This window comes from Poecilia formosa, unplaced genomic scaffold, assembly GCF_000485575.1.
Source record: "Poecilia formosa unplaced genomic scaffold, Poecilia_formosa-5.1.2 Scaffold208, whole genome shotgun sequence".
Taxonomy (NCBI): Eukaryota; Metazoa; Chordata; class Actinopteri; order Cyprinodontiformes; family Poeciliidae; genus Poecilia; species Poecilia formosa.
Window position 1 is genome coordinate 1,104,141 of NW_006800147.1, and position 19,648 is coordinate 1,123,788.

At 36.4% G+C, this 19,648-nt stretch overlaps 2 protein-coding genes across 3 annotated transcripts; one reads left to right on the forward strand and one right to left on the reverse strand.

Moving 5' to 3' along the window:
• Positions 1–331: 331 nt before the first annotated feature.
• Positions 332–5,423, reverse strand: LOC103148602 (uncharacterized). 2 transcript variants are annotated; one of them, XR_477370.2, is made up of 6 exons: positions 4,360–5,423; positions 2,988–3,293; positions 2,407–2,691; positions 2,087–2,179; positions 1,346–1,392; positions 332–988 (listed from the first exon to the last, which is right to left on the reverse strand). XR_477370.2 is itself a non-coding variant. In XM_007567447.2 (6 exons), the coding sequence occupies exons 1-6, from the start codon at positions 4,577–4,579 to the stop codon at positions 986–988; spliced, it is 795 nt and encodes a 264-aa protein (XP_007567509.1). In that variant the 5' UTR covers positions 4,580–5,423; the 3' UTR covers positions 332–985. The 2 variants fall into 2 exon arrangements, 1 of the variants encoding a protein (XP_007567509.1); XM_007567447.2 differs by having other exon boundaries at positions 4,519–5,423.
• A 1,257-nt stretch (positions 5,424–6,680) lies between these two features.
• On the forward strand, positions 6,681–18,511 carry LOC103148603 (E3 ubiquitin-protein ligase znrf1). Its single transcript, XM_007567448.2, has 5 exons — positions 6,681–7,498; positions 11,156–11,251; positions 11,365–11,470; positions 14,992–15,093; positions 17,746–18,511. Exons 1-4 carry the CDS (start codon positions 6,973–6,975, stop codon positions 15,047–15,049), a joined length of 786 nt encoding a protein of 261 aa, XP_007567510.1. The 5' UTR covers positions 6,681–6,972; the 3' UTR covers positions 15,050–15,093; positions 17,746–18,511.
• Positions 18,512–19,648: the final 1,137 nt, after the last annotated feature.

Genomic DNA, 19,648 nt, shown 5'->3' on the forward strand with positions numbered 1-19,648 from the left:
TTCTCAAGAATCTCTGTGATAATAATATTTAAGTACACAACTGTTGTGTTAAAGTTTTATCTATGTGAGCCCGGAGACCGTTTCAGTAAACAGGGTTAGTGATAAAACTAAAAGTTCATGGGTATAGTACGTTCATATTCAAAGTTTTGGTTTCAGAAAGATAGGTAGTCATTAAACGGAGTCAAGTTACTACTGCATATTTCTCCATGAAGTTTGAAGGAAGTCTATTCTACATGAATATATCTCGCTTAAGTTTGAATATAAACAAATAAAAAAATGATTGAATAAAAAATTATCTTTCTTATTACGAAACATACCTAAAGGTATAAATGTATACCTTATTCCGTTTTCCAGCGGCGATTATTTTAAAATTTCCCTCCTATTTCTTCAGGATTCCTCGCTGTCCGTTTGAACTCAGCATGGTAAGAACAGGAAGTGAAGCATGAAAAGAGCGCGAATATGGGGAGGTGGAGGCACTACCAATCGATCCCAGAAGATGATTTAAAGACCGCAATTTCCTTGAACAAATGACACAATAATACATGAAAAATTAGAACTTTCAACAACTTTTTACTGTATTTACATTGTTTTTACATTGTTTTTTCCACAACAAAAAGGATGGATAAGAATAGAAAACATAAAAAGACATTAAAACAAAAATAAATATTTTGTTGGGTATGTGGATCACTTTATTTTCTCAGTTCTTTTTCCACTAATCCAGTAGATGTCACTTTGAAAACATGTTAAACATTCATGGCGTGCAAACTTGTTACATATTTTAACTTGGACATAATGCATCTTCTTTCTCACCAAGCATATTTACAGTTTTGTTAAAGCATCATATTTATATTTATGAGATGGTGAACAGGTTTCCTCCGTTTGTTCGAAGGTGTTTCCAGTCTCTCCAACATTAGAAACTTCATGGGTCAGAATGAGGCGTCTGCAGAATCTGCTGCAGGATTCAGTTTGTCTGGTTCCCCTGGTGTCACTGCATGAAAAGAAGTTTAAACATGTCAGTATTTATACATACTTCCCTTTACGTGTTAGTAATTATTAGAGCTCATGCAACATGTAAAATAATAAGTTTGCAGCAGGAAGCAGAACAACAGAAAGAAGCAGAATCATGATGACCAGACAGAAAGAGATATTCACTGATGTTAAAATAAAATAAATAAGTGAGACAGACTGATGAACCTAATGAGTCTTTGTGCAGAATTTCTAAACAAGGAATTTGGAAAGTTTGGTTTTCTTGCAGAGTTAATTATAAACTTTACTTGGACAAAAAATATACATTAGTTAGTTTAAACCTTCAAACTGTCCAGCTTATCGTAACTTTGCTGCTCACCTCTGGAAACTCGTACATCACTTCCTCTGGTTTGGTTTTCCTTTTACCTTGTAGACAAAGAAAAATGTAATTGTTTTTATGGATTGATTAAACTATTCATGTTTAATAATACAGATTTTCTCTTTTTGTCTTGACTGTTTCTAAAACAAACAGGAAAACATAATTTATTCTTTGGTTGATGAATAAAAAATAATCAGTTTTAAAACTGTGAAATCTTGAAAAACGAAATAAAAATATAGAAAATGCATTTTTGAAAAATAAATAAAATCATCAGCTTTGTGTCAGCTTTGTGAACTAAAGCAGCAATAATAGAGAAGTAAATCTCAATTTTATTTTATTTTTCTGCAAAACTTAGCAACCAATAAAAGAGTTAGGGAAGCTGACAGAGCATGGATGAAGCTCTGCAGATTCAGAAAACTCTTCAAAAAATTCAACCTAACATCAGCTGATTATGTTTTTCTCTAACTAATTAAAAATCAACTTATGTGTTATAAACAATTGTTTAATGCAATAGTGTTTCAGCTCATTTAAAGGCAGGTATAGAAATTATTTTCAAATTGCTATCCCTTTTAAAAAGCATAAATGTCTCGTTTTTTTTTTTAGGATCAGTAAATAATTTATTGTTGGAAATTAGACGAAAGTTGCAAAAAACAAATTAGGAACTTGCTTTCTTCTTCTGTTTTAAGCTGGAATCGAGGTTATTGTTATATTATAGAAATAAATAAATAAACTAAGACTTACATTTTCTTATAACGACAGTTAAGGTAAAAACCACAACCAGTAATGCAGCCAGGATTATTCTTGTGACGTTAATTGCAGTGGCTCTTTTTTCAGCTAAAAAAAGACAACAAAAATATGTGAATGTTAACATTACATTAAATTAGACATAATGACAAAAGCTTCATTTATATGTTTTTTAAAAAAACATCTTCTCTAATTTAATCAATAAAGCATTAAACATACTGATTTGCTTTATAATAAGTGAACAAACAACAAACATCTTTATCAGTTTTAACAATGGGTTAAAAACAAAATGTTCTTTTCTTGTCATGCAGTCTCACCAAGTTCAATGCAGCGATTCTCAATGTTTACTTTGGATTCATTCCTGCTGACCTGGTTGCTATGGATACAGATGACTGATTCTTTCAACTGATAGATATGAAGAGAAGAACCAGATTTGGTGACTGATCTTCTCTCTCCTCCTTCTTGGTTGCAGGTTTGATCCTCACATCTCATAGTGATGCTGATGGAAGAGTCGTCTGTCCTGCAGGTCAGCGTCAGGTTATAGAAGGAGGAGGAGGAGCTGGACGCACAGGTAAAGGTGAGGTCAACTGGAGTCACTGGATCTGAGGGAGAAAGTTAATTTGAGAAGCTTTAGAGGATTAGAAAAATTAAGATGGAGAGGTCAGAATCCAACAGAAAATGTAATTCAAAGATCAACATAATTATAAAAAAACAATGTGTTGTGTTCATGAATATGGATGAAACTGATAAAAGCCATAAAAACAAACAGAGGTCTGACAAAGTTATTCATTAAGTCACAAGTGGAGTTTTAACGTCTTCATCCATTTCAAAGTATGCAGCTAATTATTCTGCTATCTAACATACACAGGTCAGAAATATAAATATCAGAAAAACTTACCTAGAACTGTAACGTTGCACTGAGTCAGTGTTTGTTCTTTAGGCGATATTACCTTTGCAGTATAAATACCACTGTGTGACTTCTGAAGATACTTTAATTTCACACTGTAACTTTTTCCTAAAACTTCAACTTTTCCAGAGCGACTGTTAACAACATCTGGTTGGGAGCCACGTGTAAACTCTACCAGTACATCATCTTTGTATCTCCATGTCCAAATGCGAGAATTTGATGGAATTTCAGCTTCTGTGAGATTAAGAATCAGATCATCTCCAGTTTTTACAAACACATCAGTCACTGCAGAGGAACCTGAAAAACAGAAAACAAAATAAATAAAAACTAAACTGAGATCTGTACAAAGTTGTCAAGTACATTAGACAGAAGAGACTGAGGTGTTTTAGTAAAATGTCTATATTGTTCATCTAAAATGAGCTTATTAATACACTAAATATAAATATGATGTCAGTGTGATAGTTTTATAAATAAATATTGCCTGTATGTCCCTGAAACGTCGTTCCTCCCAGCAGCTGTTAGACTTTTCACTGCTACCAACAAACCCAGTACGATGTTTGGTTTCCTGCTCTTCTTTCTACAGGATTCTATGTTTTCTAAATATTCTGTTTTTGCACAAATATACATTAATGTAAACTTTTTATGCTGTTTTTGGATGCAACAAGAACACTTTGTAGAATGTATATCTGCTATTCTTTTTAAACATTTTTCTTAATTTCTACACCTATTGCTTTACATGTTTATTAGTTTCTGTTTTGTTTTTGCTTCAGATATTTTTATTTTATCTGAGTTTTTAGAGGTGGTGATAAATGTGGCACCAGCATTAAAAAACAATCGTCTTATTTCTTGATACCTTGTTTACCCTGTGAATAAATACGCTTAAATCAAAGGTTGGAAAACAAACTGGGCTTTTTGGAAAAATAAAGCAAATGTAAAATATTATATAAACAGACACAGAGAATGTTTTGTATCTGAATACCGTTTTGCATATTTTCCTCATAGTATTAATTTCTGTCATTTTTCTCCATCATTTGACAGAACAAACATGTCAAACTTACTTCACAATCTAATCTGACCAAACCAGAACTAACACACAGTAAGAGATTGTTCAAAGAAAAATTAATAAATAAAATAAGGCATTGAACAGAATTAGCAAAACAGAGTGATGATAATGATAATGATAATGAGTTAAAAGAAGATCAGCTGATTTGATAAAAGGTTAGTAATTTCTACAGATCTAAAGCAAAGGTTTCGTAATTTAAGTTTAATTTCTGTAGTTTGTGAATTAGTGAACATGGAAGAGTTTCAGTGAGAATAAAAGTGAACAAAAGCTTAACATTTTAAAACTTTTAATATTTCTTACCTTGCTAAACTGAACATTCTTCCTTCCTGCTTTTGTTTCATGAGATCGACACGTTTACAGCGATATACCAGATCAGTAACAGGATTAATTTAGAACGAAAAGAAAATGCTCAAAACTTTAAAATGTAAAACCCAAACAGAAAAAAAAAACAGCTTTTACCTTGAATCTGAAGTGTGTTGATTAGAAACAGATGAAAAAGAAGAGTGAGAATCTGCGCCATTTCTCACATCGCATGAGGAAGATTCATATAGGAAGTGCTAACTTCCTTTATTAACCTACAGGGTGGACGATGCAACAGGTTGTTCTTCTTGACTCTCTTCTTTTCCAAACAGTTTCCATGAGGAACATCTCAGGAGGCGAGGAAAAGAGGTTTCTTCAGGACAACATAAAGGAAAAACACCCATCCTGTCTAATCTTTGTTTTTGGAGATTTTAACAGCGCAAACATCTCCAATGAACTTCCAAAATATGAAAACACACTAAACTGATGTTAAGCAACTTTCTGATCACTGCTTCATCTCTTCCTGACCTACTAGTAGAAATTAAAAAGATTTGGCTGGAACTTTTAGAAAGTAGAGGAAACTAAGAACCCTCTGCACCCCAGTTTTAAAATCCTTACACTTCCTGTAGCTCATAGACTTTAAAATACTTCTGCTACTTTATAAATAACTGAATGGCTTTGCACCAAAATACATTAAATATTTGCTGCTGCTGTTGTATCAACCTTTCAGTCCTCTCAGGTCTTTTGGTTCTACTCTTGTCCAGAACCAAGCAGTAGCTGAGTTTCCATTACAAATATGGGGAAATATTTGTCTATATTCTGCTAACACTGAACCCCCGATAATTTCGCAATTGTGGTGTTTCCATTAAATAAAACATTTAATTAAAATCACCTGTGAATAAGTTTGTCATGAAAAATCATGGCGGGAATGACGTAAACAGATACATGAGATATAGTCATAATTCAGCCGTAGTGCTCATCATCTATCAGCCAATCAGAGAAGACATCACCGTCTTATTCAGGTGATGAATGTGGCAGAGTCTGTTTTTCAGTAAAATATGTGGTTCTACTTATTATAAAAGAGGCTGCACAGTGGCGCAGTTGGTAGAGCTGTCGCCTTGCAGCAAGAAGGTTCTGGGTTCGATTCCCGGCCCCGGTCTTTCTGCATGGAGTTTGCATGTTCTCCCTGTGCATGCGTGGGTTTTCTCCGGGTTCTCCGGTTTCCTCCCACAGTCCAAAAACATGACTGTCAGGTTAATTGGCCTTTCCAAATTGCCCCTAGGTGTGAGTGTGTGTGTGCATGGTTGTTTGTCCTGTGTGTCTCTGTGTTGCCCTGCAACTGACTGGCGACCTGTCCAGGGTGTACCCCGCCTCTCGCCCGGAACGTGAGCTGGAGATGGGCACCAGCACCCCTCCCGACCCCACTGAGGGACAAGGGTGAAGGAAAATGGATGGATGGATACTTATTATAAAAGATTTGTTATAATAAGGCAAACACTTTATGTCGTGAGTTTTTGTCATTATAAGAAGATTATGTTATTAATAATTTTGTCCTGATTGAAAATAAAAATAAAAAAACTCTGTATCAACCACCTGGTCAAATCTGTGTCATTCTTTTATTGCAGTTGGGCCGCACAAAATCAGTGAAAGAGCCAGAAATGGCCCCCGGACCACACTTTGAACACTTCTGTCATAATGACTGCATGAAAACATATTTAAACACCGCAGGAAATGAAACAAATATATTTCATTTTGAAATGTGAATAAAAAACTTAATCCACTAGATGGCACCGTGACTCCGCCGTGATTTAACATTACAGTTTAGGCGGTATTAGATCACTCCTTAAAAATAATGTAAAACTTCAAACCTCTGATCTGAGATCTGAACTATTAGTGGTAGCAAAGCAAAACAATACCTGACCTGCATTAAGATTTCCTCTTCTATAATAAACTTTGTGTAAAAGCCAACAATGTTCAACATATTTACAAAAAACACCCTCCCCTGGTCTTATGTTGTGATACTGTCACTTTGAGTAAACCTGTAGAAATACGCACATATTTCATTCAATTATTTGCATTTTCATGGATAGTTTTTGTCCGTTAGTTACATTTTACGTATTTATGCTAACGTTTGCTAATTGGTGTGTTTTAAGTCATTAATTAAGCTTTAAAGTTACTGTTCATTATTATTATTATTATTATTATTATTATTATTATTATTATTATTATTTCACACAACAACTTTTTGAAAAATATATGTTTTAAATCAGTAAAATTGGAAATTGTCACATTTCTGTACCGTAACTGTCCATGTGTGCGCGCAGCTTCAACAGGAAGTGAACGCGCTCTCATTTCCGCTGCAGCAGCGTCAACGGTCACATCAAAAAATAAAAGGAAAATGTGGACCGAAAGGACGGACTAAAAGCTGGGGAGAGATCATCCAGACCGACCCGCCAGCTGCTTCCTCTTCCGTAAGAAGTCGTTACCAAGCGGCTGCTTGTACTCGAGGCTTCGGTCGGGACATTTGACGTGTCTTTAAGGGTCGTTTTGAGGTGAACGCGTCCCCTTGTTGTGTGCTGAATTAGCCAGCGTTTAGCCAGCCCGCTGCTAGAGATGGGGACGAGAGCGAGTCGCCTTCAAGACCCGCTTCCCTCTCCCTTCGGGAAAGATGGCACTAAGCGGGATTCCTATCGCCGACCACGCTGTACCAGGCCCACCAGCCTCGTCGTCGACTTCTCGGTGAGCTTCGAGGAAACGGAGGCCAACAGGAGCCGATCTGAGGAAGGGAGCGACTCGGACTTGGGGCTGCATGGAGGGGCGAGCGCCGACGGCAGCCCCGCCGATCACCGCAGCATACCGTCCGGCATTAGCCAGGCGTCTCCGGGTGACGACAACAACAGCGAGGGGAAACCCGAGGAGGACGGCGGGGTGAGCCCGGAGGCCCCCGCCGAAGCGGAACGCCAAGCCGGGGAGGAAACAGGCCGCACGCCACACCGCACATTTTCCGAGAGGCTCCCCGGGAATCGGCACTCTTCCGCCCGCAGCGTCGGGGCAAGGTCCGCCCGGGTTCGTGGCACACACCAGCGGCCGGTGTCGGAGGCTTGGATCGGCCTTTACCGTGTTAACAACCGACATGGCAGTAAGTAAACACAGTCAGGAACCGAAGCTCTGTTATATAATTTTCATAATGTTTGGCTCCAAGTCATTTCTTTAACTTGTCCAAACAAGTTAATCAACTTCACAGTCTCTGTAAATGTGTTTTTACTCAACATATAATCGCTTAGATGCACCGATCAGACTTTTCTCAAGCCAATACTGGACTGATTTTTGGCCGATTTAATTTTCATTTTAGAACCTATAGTTGTGAATCCAATAGAATATTAAGCAATGAAAAGAAATATACTCATTTGTTCAAGAGAGCGTCGTTCCCAAACCTTTTATTTCCCAACTAAATACTAAATGTACATTAAAGTTCATCCTGTAGGTTGTTAAACTGAAACCATTTTTTAGCTATCATTGAAGAAAGATGGATCAAAGTTTGTCATTGGTTTAAAATTGTTGTGGTTCTTATTGAACTATAAAGAAAACTCATATTTCGCAACATCAGACAAACTGATCAAAGAAAAATTGGGCAAACCCATTTCTGGATCACTGATTCATTTCCAGAAATGAAAGTGCCTCCAGGCACATGCTGGTGGTTGATGAGTTTATGGATCAAAAATAGTGGGATTTCTTAGTTTTAATGCTTTTTTGGATAAAGAAAAAAGTAAATTCTGAATTTTCCATACTTGACATTTTCCACACCAATCTGAGCCTATCAAAGTCAAAACTAGCTGGGAAACTATGCATCTAAGAATATATTCTATGTATTTATAGGATTAAAACAGAAATAGTTTCTATTTTTGATGCATTTAATGAGAAAACTATAATTAAATTGAAGCCTGGATGGGGAAAATCTGCCTATTCCAATGTCTGGTTAATGGATCGGTGCTTCTCTAAGACACAACAGTTTGTTAAATGCAGCTAGTGAATGTTTATGCTTTCATAACAATCAGCCAATGTTCGTCTAAAACACAATAGCACTATTTATTATAAAAAGTAGCCAAGTTATAGGTTGATGTGTTGAATTTGCAATAACTGTTCTGTCCCTTCAATGACAAAATAACGTCTGATTCAACAGAAAACTGCACTGTCTGTGTTATTTTATCTAATTAACATGATCACTTCAACTAATCATGTAAATGTACCAGAATTAGCCATATGAGCTAATTCAGGTAAATTTATCTGCTTCCCTGACAAGGTTTAAATCTTTAAACTCCATTATTTCTCTGACTAAATGATGAATAAAAACATTGCACAAGAGGAAATTAAAAACATGTTGTCAATATCACATTGGCACGATGTTTTATGAACTTAGAGAAATAAAAAAATTAATATTTCCAAAAAAGATTATCACACCGATACCCTAGGAGGGAAAGGTTACGCATAATGCTCCACATTATTAAACTATCTGAATATTTAATCCTGTTTTCCCAAGATATATAATTACGTTTTGATAAAACAGTGAGGATTTAGTTCAATTAAAAAAAATCCCCCTGAATCAACCTGGTCTGAAATTAAAATGGATTATTGGGGGAATTTACATTCCTGGACAGTTAATCTCTTTTCCCGTGCTCGCATGCCGACTCAAACCATCAGAGACCCCATTGTCTGCAGCGGAGCAGTGGCGTAAAACTATAAGTGGCGACACAGAAGCTCTTTCACGTTTCCGTATGACAGCAGGTGTCTTTGACAATCCTCCAGCCTGCAAGTTAAAAACATGAAGCAACCGAGTGCGTTTCTCCCTTTTTAGAGGGGAGATGAGTTTGCAAAAGGGGTGAAGCTGTACATGCAACTAACGATTATTTAAATAATCGATTATTTTGACAATCAATTTAATTAGATTTTAAAAAATCTACATGTCCTGCAGGTATTTAATTTAACCTCTTAAGCCTTTTCTTCATACTTTAGAAATACATTAAAACATGAAAATGATTACTCTTTTGAACAAGAAAATAAGCATTTTATTGCCTAAAGTGCAATAATGTAGCATTTCTTTAGTGCACCTCATTATTTGTAGCAAAAGGTACATCTGCAGATCTTTTTTTTTAATAACTGAACTGCCTGGTTGCTGAAAAAGTGCTATGTAAATAAAACTACTTCTTCTAAAGATGCTTAAATGATTTTTTTCACAGAATTTGAACCAGGTGAAGCTAAAATTGGCATTTCACAAACTGTTTTGGGTAGAACATATTTACCGCTGAAGAAAGTTCTTCACCTTAAGTTCAAATTTTATAATTATTTTTTACAGATTTAGCTAAATTACTGCTTTGACTGGATTGTTCTTTCACCAAATGACAATTTTTTGAGTCCAGCTAGCCATTAAGTGACTACAAAGTTAGTTGACCATTATTTCAACCATTGGTTAATAATTTCAGCCCTACCAAATTTTTACTGTTCCATAAAAGTCAGAATCCCCTCAGAAATTACCTAACAGTTGCACCGATTAGAGTTTTGTGGTTGGTTTTTCTCATTCTTTTGGAGCAGTTAAAGATAATATACTTTCCTTCTGTCTGAATAGTTTAAAAACAGAACAGTGTTTTAGTAATCAATTAATCACGATTAGTCATTTCAGTCCTACTAAATTTTTACTGTTCAATAAGATTCAAAATCCCCTCAAAAAGTCACTAAAAGTTGCACCAATTAGAGGTACAACTTTGGAGCAGTTAAAGATAATATACTTTCCTTCTGTCTGCATATCTTATAAACAGAAGAGCCGTTCATTAACTGATTGATCATGATTAATTCAGGTATTTCTTTCAGTTTCACTAGATTTTTACTGTTGCGCAATAGTGAGAATCCCCTCTGAAAGTTGCTAAAAGTTGTTCTGGTCAGAGGTTTGTGGTTGGTTTTTCTTTTTCTTTTGTATACTTAACAGTATACTTCCCTGTTGTATGAATAATTTGAAAGCAGAAAGGTCTCCCAATAACCGATTAATCACAATTAATCCGATTAATCGTTTCAGCCCTTCCAGATTTTGGCTATTCCATTGAAGTCAGAAGTAGAGGTTGGTTATCGTTTTTTTTTATTTTTCTTCTGGAGTGATAACAACAATATACTTACCTACTGTCTGACTAATTTAAACACAAAACAGTCTTTCAATTATCGATTAATCACAATTAACCGTTTCAGCTCTACCAGATTTTTAATACTCTGTAAAAGTCAGAATCCCCTCCCCTTATTCTTCTTTAGGAGCGGTAAAAGACAACAATATACTTTCCTTCTGTCTGGATGATTTAAAAACAGAATAGTCTTTCAATAGCCGATTAATCATGATTAATCGTTTCAGCCCTACATTCAGGATAATCAGATGCAAGCAGATGGTGGTGTTGTGACTGAAAACATGACATTTTGATCCACAACGCTGCAGAGTGGTGGGTTTCCTGGGCCAGCCCTTCAGCCAGAGTAGGGAAATGGGTCACAACTTCACAAGCTGGCAGCGGCTCACAGATGGAGGAGGAGGCGGGGGGGGGATGTAGGGCAGCAAGGCGCTGTTTCTGCCTGACTGTCACATCCATGAATGGCTGAGTGCTGGCTTTCCCTCAGGCGTGACTCACTGTTTTTATACGGACGCACGCAGTCGAATGATGCTATTTCAGGTCAGCCCAGTCGAGGTAGCATCATCTGAATTCAGTTTTATTTGCTCGTCTCTGTCCAAAGTGACGCCGTGTGCTAATCCCAGCTCTGCCCTCTGCAGGTATTCGCTGCCCTTTCTGCTCGAAGCCTTTCCCAGGCGGTCGGATCGAGGATCACCTGCTGAGCTGCCTCACGTCTCCTCCGCTACCTTACAACAGTAAGCGTCCAGCAACTTGACGCTCTGACAGCTGTGTGTGTGTGTGCGTTGTTTCTGTTTTTAAAGGCCGATGATGACGCTGTCTGTCGCCTTGTGTGTGCGTTTGTTCGCAGCGGACGTGCTGAGCAAAGACAGCGGGGAGTGCTCGATCTGTCTGGAGGATCTGGTGCAGGGGGAGACCATCGCCAGGCTGGCCTGCCTCTGCGTCTACCACAAAAGGTATTTAGAGTTCAGCACGTGCATGGACACCGTTTCAGTATTTAACACGTTTCTCAGAAACCAGAACTGGATAGTAACTAGTTACATTTACTCAATTATGTTTACCTGAGTAAATTTTTAGAAAAAATGTTGTTTTAAGAGTATTTTGACTATGTTGAACTTTCTACTTTTACTTGAGTCATTTTATCATGAAGTATTTTATTCTTACTTGAGTAAAATTTCTTTATTTTCTACCCACTGAATGAAAAACAAACATGTTTTTACCAAAGATTCACCAGACACAGACACACCTGCAGCTTTTGTTAAAGTTTTATAATTTTTTTATTGAAAGAAACTGATTTGGAAACATTTTCTCTCGCTTGATTTTGTGTTGCTTATATGAATTATTGTTATTTTGGTTCTTAAAGTACCAAAAACATATATATATATATTTTGATCCGTCTGATTATGTAATTTTTAAATATTAAATGATTGATAGTTTGATCAGTTCCTCAGTACTTGAGTAAACATTTTACCAAATACTTTTATTACTCTTACTTGAGTAATTACCTGGATGGCTATGTTTTACATTTGCTTGAGTAAAAGTATGTTGAAGTACTGCGACTCTTACTTTAGTAACATTTTTTAGGTACGCTGCCCACCTCTGACAAAAACACCTGATAGATACATTTTCAGATTTTAGGGCTGCAGCTAAAGATTATTTTTAGTTAATTCTCCTTCAGTTTGTAACTTTTACCAAAATATGTTTTTTGACATATTTGTTAAAACTGTCTCCATTTTGTAACAGTTTAACATGAGACAGGTAATCTGTGCACAGATTGCTCTCCTCCCTCAGCTGCTGTTACAGTCTGAAGAAATGCAAAAACAACCAATCACCCTCATGTAGTCGCTGCTAAATGTGCGAATGATGGAGAAACTAAACATTAGAGGAGAACCATTATCCGCTGTCGTCACTGGCTATGCTAACTAGCATTAGCATTCACAACATGCGATTTGGGTCAACAGCACATTTCTTCTCCAGACTCTGTTGATCCAGTTAAACCTTTTCTATATTTGGCTAATCTGAAGGCAAGAAGGAGCCAGAGGTATTATTCAGTTGAATAAAAATAATGGATGAACGAATCAAACATAATAGCTATGATATACATTGGATATATAATCTCTTCTTAGAGGTCCACAAATAGTCTGTATTGAACCACATATTAACTAAATCTCTATTAAATAACAATTACATCTCTAAATAGCACTTCACATAAAATTATCTCAAATTATAAGTCATTAAAGGATCCTGGTTAAACCCAAAGCAAATCTTTGAAGAAAATCTTTGTTGCGGTTGTGTTGTAGCTTCAATTTGCCGTAAATAGTTATGCAACTTTTAATTGCTTTAATTTGACCTTTTGGGAAGGTGATGCAACAAAACTACGCTTTTAAAAAATGAGGAAGGAGTTTGGTTCGCCACTGACTTGGAAATGTATTCGTTTCTTCTGCACTGCAAAAACACAAAATCTTAAAGTAATTTTGGTCTAGTTTCACTTCAAATAAGACAAAATTAACTTACAAGTAACTTTTCAGCAAGAAATAGGAGCTTGTTTTAAGTAAATAATTCCTTAAAAAGTTCTAGTTTCATCGGCAGATTATTTTGCTTATAGCAAGATATTTTTCCCGTGTTTTAAGTTAATTTATTAAGCCTCGATGACAAGCTTCTTTAATAGTTTGTCTTATTTCAAGTGCACATTTACACCAGAACTAGACTGAAGTTACTTGGTAAGATCCTGTTTTTGCAGTGTGACTGGTTGTTCTGAAGTTATCTTAAAAGCTTTGTAAATTAAACTTGGATCATCATTAGAGAATCAAATGTGCTTCTCTAGAATTTCACAGCTTTAAACTGAACCACAAATGTTTCTCCAACTGTTAAAACGTCGTTGCATGTGAACTCGGCACACCCTCAGATGTTCAGAAACCTCTTGGAGGTTTAATAATTTTGAAGCTGTTAAAGGACCTCTGGTGTGTTTGCCTGGTTCCAGCACATTTACGCCGGCGTTTCGCAGTGTGCTGTAATTAGCCTCTCTTGGATTTCCCCCTCGTTTTCCAGCCGTCGCCGACTCCTTCAGATTTTTAAGTGCGAGCTTCTGCAGGGATAAGGCCGCTCTGCTCCTGTTTTATTTATTTATTTCCCTCCGTCAAAGTTGCCTCACAGCTGAGCCGTCGAGGCAAGCAGATACAAGAACATCCCGGGCTCTAAGTCCATGTAATTTCCTCACACGGAAAAGCTGAGCGCGTTGGAATTTAGCGCTACTTTCCAGGGAATTTTGCACAAGATCAGACGGATGACTGACTTCACCTCGGCTCTGGTCGCAGGCGGGCTCGCCTCCAGACTTTCTTTTTTTTTCCTTCAAGGTGTGGCCGTTGGATTGCGTGAAGGAAATTTTTAATTTTCCCAATGGAGCAGTAGAGATTCGGGGAAGGAAGCGAATCTGAGAGTGAAACAGCTGAAAATGATTACATGATTCGTCATGTTTGATAACAGAAGAAAATGTATGAGGCAAGCATGTCCAAGGTGCAGTTCGGGGGCCATTTTGATGCAGTTAGATTTATTTTTTATTTCATCAGAGTAAAATTGTTACTGACACAGATTTTTCCTATTTTCAAATACAACACAAAGTTTTTATAACAATTAGAGCGACTTTTATCCAGAGACATTTGTTGAAAACTGTCTGCTTCACCCAAATTAATTTTTAAACTTTACTAAATATAACGAGCGTTTAAGAGTACATTTTGGGGATGAAATTATTAATTGGATTAATCGATTACTGAAATATTTATCAACTAATTTAGTAGTTGATTGATCGTTAACTGGATTATGAACACACTAAAAAAAGAACATTCTTCTTTATGGGATGCACAATTTGGGCCAACATTGATATCTGGTATTAATATTGTCGTTATGCCCAATAACCGATATTAACTTAGGTGTTTTAAAATATTGCACATTTAGTTTATTGGTGAGAAAAAAGTTTAAAATGACAACAAAAAGTTGCTGTGATTTTAGTTTTGACGATGAAGACTTTGGACACGTGATAATATATAAAATAAACACGATTTAAATCACATCCAGCCTTGGTTCAGTTTATCGGGGATGCATAATGTATTAAAAAAAAACAACATCCAGTCTGTTGTTGTGAAATACCGTGATAAAATTACATATCTTCACTCACTTCTCCCTTTCTTATCTGTCATTGTTTAGCTTCTCTAATTTGTGGTTTTATGAGGACATAATGCAACAGTTCCTGCAGACATTTCTAAAGCAAACAAATGTTGCGTTTGCGCTAAAAATGCAGCTATATCTCTTAATTGTTTGGTTTCTTAATCAAAAAGCAGGAGTGGGTGGTTTTGTCTTTCATTGCCCTCCACCGGCTTCCTGGTTTCTAACCAGCCATTCAGGAAGTGGATGAAAGCTTGTGGGCGACTCCCCAGTTTGCCTCATTAGCGTCGGCTAATCAGAGGGTTTTGTGTTTGTGCAGCTGCATCGACTCCTGGTCCAAGGTGAAGCCCTGCTGCCCCGAGCATCCCTTCGATTGACTCACAGGTCAGGCGCTTCCAGCCCAGCGACCAGATCGACTCAGGTGAGCCCATGGTGCCGGTGACTCAGATCAGACATGTCTGGAGATGTTGGCAAATTTTACTCAGCACTGTTGGTCTAGTTCCTACTGCAAATGTCTTAAAACACTTGCAATAAAGAAAATCTAATAAATGCACATCAGATTATTTCATTTATTACAAGATGTTTTTTCCATGTTGTAAGTGAAATAATGTACTTTTTTAAGATCAATATTAAGGAATTATTGACTCAAAGACTCAAAACAAGCTCCTGTTTCTTACTGGAACGTTACCTGTAAGTTGGTTTTGTCTTATTTCAAGTGAACTGAGATGTTTTCACTAGAAAAGAGACAAACAATTCTTGGTAAGATTTTTGTGGGGGGTTTTTGCAGTGCTTGTAAACATCCTTGAAAATATAAATACTGTTATAATCCAATTGCATAATTTCACACTGAAATGTAGAAAAACTGGCATTTTACTGTGTTAAAACAAACAACTAGTTTTGGTTTTACATACAATTAAATACTATTGTCCTTTAATTTGTGGCTCAATGTGGAGCTCTCTCCTTTAACTTTGGAACAATTCATCGTTATCCTGATTAAATACCAAATTCCTAAATAAGTTCTTGGTGTTATAAATTTTGGCAAAGATTCTCAGAAAATAAAAAAGGCCCACAGCATGACAGATTTTTTTTTTACTATAATTTAAAGCAGACTGGATGTTATTTATTTATTTTTTACATATTCATCCTTTGGTTCATGTCAAAACCACATAGATTGTTTTTGTTTTTGAGAAGCTCAGAATAAAGTTCCAGTTGAAGAGTGAGGCTCAGCAAAGTGCATGTTTACGTTTGTGATGGTAGGAAAGAAAGGGTTCTCCACCCTCATTCTGGCAGATAAAGTCTAAATGTTATTATGGACAGTTCTAAAGAAAATAAATTACAATCTGGCACCACAAAAGGTAACAAACTGGTTGTGCTGTTTAAGTTTTTTAAATGTGCATTTAGATGTTTTTCTTAATATATTTACGTGTAAAATTAATTAATTTAATGAATTAGCTTGTGTTTAGTGCTGTCATGGTTGCTAGACATAACATCGGGAAGTGAGGCCGGTGTCGCATCATATTCACACCCCAGAGAAACAAAGACTTATGGATTAAAAGTTCCTAGACAGTCAGAAAAATGTAATCAGAATACATTTTTTAAAAAGTTCATATATATCCATTTATAGAAATTGTTTGCTAACAATAATTTAGTTAAAGACATTTTGTCTGAATGTGAATGTTTTATATTAAAGGTTTTTTCCTGACATTTTTCAGTGAGATTCTGCTGCTGCTGCTACTGAACTGATTTTAACACTTTAACATCTTCATCGCATTTTGTGTTTTATTATACATTCTGCAAGTTTCATTTGGTAAAAAAATAAAATAACATCATTGACTCTAGCTGTTTTTTCAACCTAACGCGGTTATTTATTTAAAAACATGACTCATCCGACCAGCAGCTTCGTCTGTCTGCCTGCTCATGTCAGCAGCTGAGCAGCAAAAATAACAGGTTTGATGTCATTAAAATATTTTCTCACCCACTTCCCCGTTCTATAATTTAAACGTCATCAACTTGATCTGAAATTATGGGGATTGCCTCATCTTTTCTCACTTTGATGAGACAGTGACTCAAGTCAAAGTCATAATTTTAAAAGCAGATATTGAAACTTTAACGACTGGTGGGATAAACCTCCGCAAAGCTAAAGTTCACTGAACTTAACGACAAACATGAACCTTCACAGACTGGAAGCTGGGCTGCTATAAGGACAATTTATTTATGTCTTATTAAAGAGAAACCTGTTGGATTTCTCCACCAAAATGACTCCAGCTGTAAAGCAGAGAAACTTACTTTCTCTGCTTTACAGTCATTACTTAAAAACAGGAAGTGCTTCATCCTCCTCTGCTGCTCAGAGATGCCGTTAACCTCAGTGTGCAACTTACTGATGATGACACTATTTACTGAGATGAACTGCAAAAACACAAAATCTTACAAAGTATTTCTGTCTAGTTTCTAGTGCAAATGTCTCAGCATACCTAAAATAAGACAAAGTAACTTAAAAGTAGCTGTTAAGCAAGACATAGGAGCTTGTTTGAAATAAATAATTCCTTAATATTGATTAAAAAGTACAAGTTCCACTGAACTAAAACTTTCAACATTAAGGAATTATTGACAAAGTGAGCTCTTATACTTTGCTACAAAGTTTTAAATTAGATTTTCTTTTATGTGTATCAAAATATTTGTACTAGAAACTGTAGAAAATACTTGGTAAGGTTTTGTGTTTTTGCAAGCGCAGAAGAAACAAAAGGCTGTTAACTTTTCAAATCAGTGGTGAACAAAACTCCTTCCTCAATTTTTAAAGGTAAAATTGAATCAACTAGAAGTTGCATAACTATTCAAGGCAAATTGAAGCTGCAACACAAACATAGTAAAATGTTTTACTGAATAAAATCAAGGATGCAAGAAGAAACCTGCCTAAATTTTGGTTCTTCTGGCACAGATCTGCGACAGGCAAAGAAAAAATGACTGAAAAATGAAACATTCGCTGGAAAATGGACCAAAAGTACTTGGTAATATTTGGTGTTTTTGCAGTGTGAGAAGTTGAAGTTAAATATTCTCTCTTTCTGTGTTTTTACAGGAGACTACACCGAATCCCAACAAAACCACAATAATAATCAAGAATTGAACGAGCAAAATTCATATTTCCTTTTCCGATGTAAAAGGTCAGCGGGATCTTCCTCTATCGATTTAAACTCGACCTGCCAAACGCCGACGTACAAACCAGCTGCTCCGTCTAATAACAGAGATGTCCGTCTGTGAGTGTGTGTGTGTGTGTGTGTGTGTGTGTGGACTTGTATCACCGGGGGTCATTTAAATATTATCATCTAAGAAAACCAGATGGAGTTTCAGTGACCGGCGCCTCTCCTGCGTGTTTCTGTCTCTGAATTTTATCAAGTATTTTTGCAAAAAACAAAACAAACAAAAACAAAGTATTGTTACAAGTCCTACATCCGATGAATGTTTCTTCTTCTCTGCTCCCCCCCCCCCCCCCAAATTAACCAAATATCCAGCTGTTACGTTTATTTCTGCTCTGATGCGATGAGGACCTGTTTGTGGTGGAAAGGGGGCTGCTGCTACTCTTTCTTTCTGTTTTTTGTTATTATTTTTCTTGCTTTCTGTTACCTTTAAACATTTCAGGGGAAGTTTTGGGCCTTTGTGTTTTGTTTCTTTTAAAGTCGGCCAGTTTCGTCTCCTTGTTACCATGGAGATTGTTCAGGAAGATATGGACAGTAGCACCGCCTTGGCGCCAGCTGGAGCTCTTTTCTGTTATGACGGTGAGCGACAGAGCAGTGGATTTGTCCTGTGTTTGTTTGTATATACATTAAAGTGTGTTTGTGTTTGTTGTAAACTTCGCAGATGTCTGGTTGGTTGGCGAGGTTGGTTGGTACTTTCTATGAATGCGGTTTCTTTCTTTTTTTTTAAAAAAATCTCGGGGTTTTGTCTATATTTTTTTTTTTTTGCCGGATCACGCCGGGACAAATGGACAGATTTTTGGGGGCATGTTTACGCCATGTGGCATCTGCCTCCTCTTCACAGCACTGGGGGCGATGGACAGCTGATGGTTAATAATTACATAAGCAGCAGGCACCCCCTTCCTTTCCCACCCTGCCTTTTTATTTTGAGCATTTTTGGCTGACATATTGTCGTGATTATTGCTAAATGTGTCAAGTGGCTTTCCTTTGCCTTTTTTGTGCTGATTTGCCTTTTTTGGGCTCTTGAATTGAGCCAGCGGAACAACTTGATTTCTTTTCATCTGTTTCACGGAACCGTGAAACGGACAGTTCAGTTTTAGAGCAAGGGTGTTCAAAGTAGAGGTTGGGGGCCACTTGTGGCTCCTGGATTGATTTTGTGAGGCCCTCAGACCAAAATTTGAGAATTATAATTTATTACTTTTAAATAAAAATCTGCTTACAAAAATGTTACACTGCAAAAAAAAAAGTATTTTTGGTCTAGTTTTTAGCACAAATATATAAGTTACATGTGAGCTAGTTTTGTCTTTATTTCAGATGTATGTTTTAGCATTTTTTAAGTCGATAAGTACTATTTCCACTGGCAGATTATTTAACTTAAAACTTAGAATAAATGTCATATTATAGGTGAAATAATCTCCCAGTGGAACCAGTACTTTTTCATCAATAATAAAGAATTATTCACTTAAAATCTCCTATGTCTTGCTAAAGTTACTTGTAAGTTAGTTTTGTTTTAAGGTTTTTGCACTAGAAATTAGACCAAAATACTTGGTAAGATTTTGTGTTTTTGCAGCGTATTTGCAACTTTTCTGGTTCCCTTATGTTGTCATGGTAACCAGGACCACATCTACTCATTGACTTATACTCTACAGTACAACCTGGCTCACCAAAATCTGCCTTTATTTGACGTTTTAAAACTTTTTTTATGCTCTCAGTATTATTCAATCCAGCCCAAAAGGTTAAGCAAACTGGATGCCTTTTGTTTAATAAGGAGGTTTTGGATTTACAACC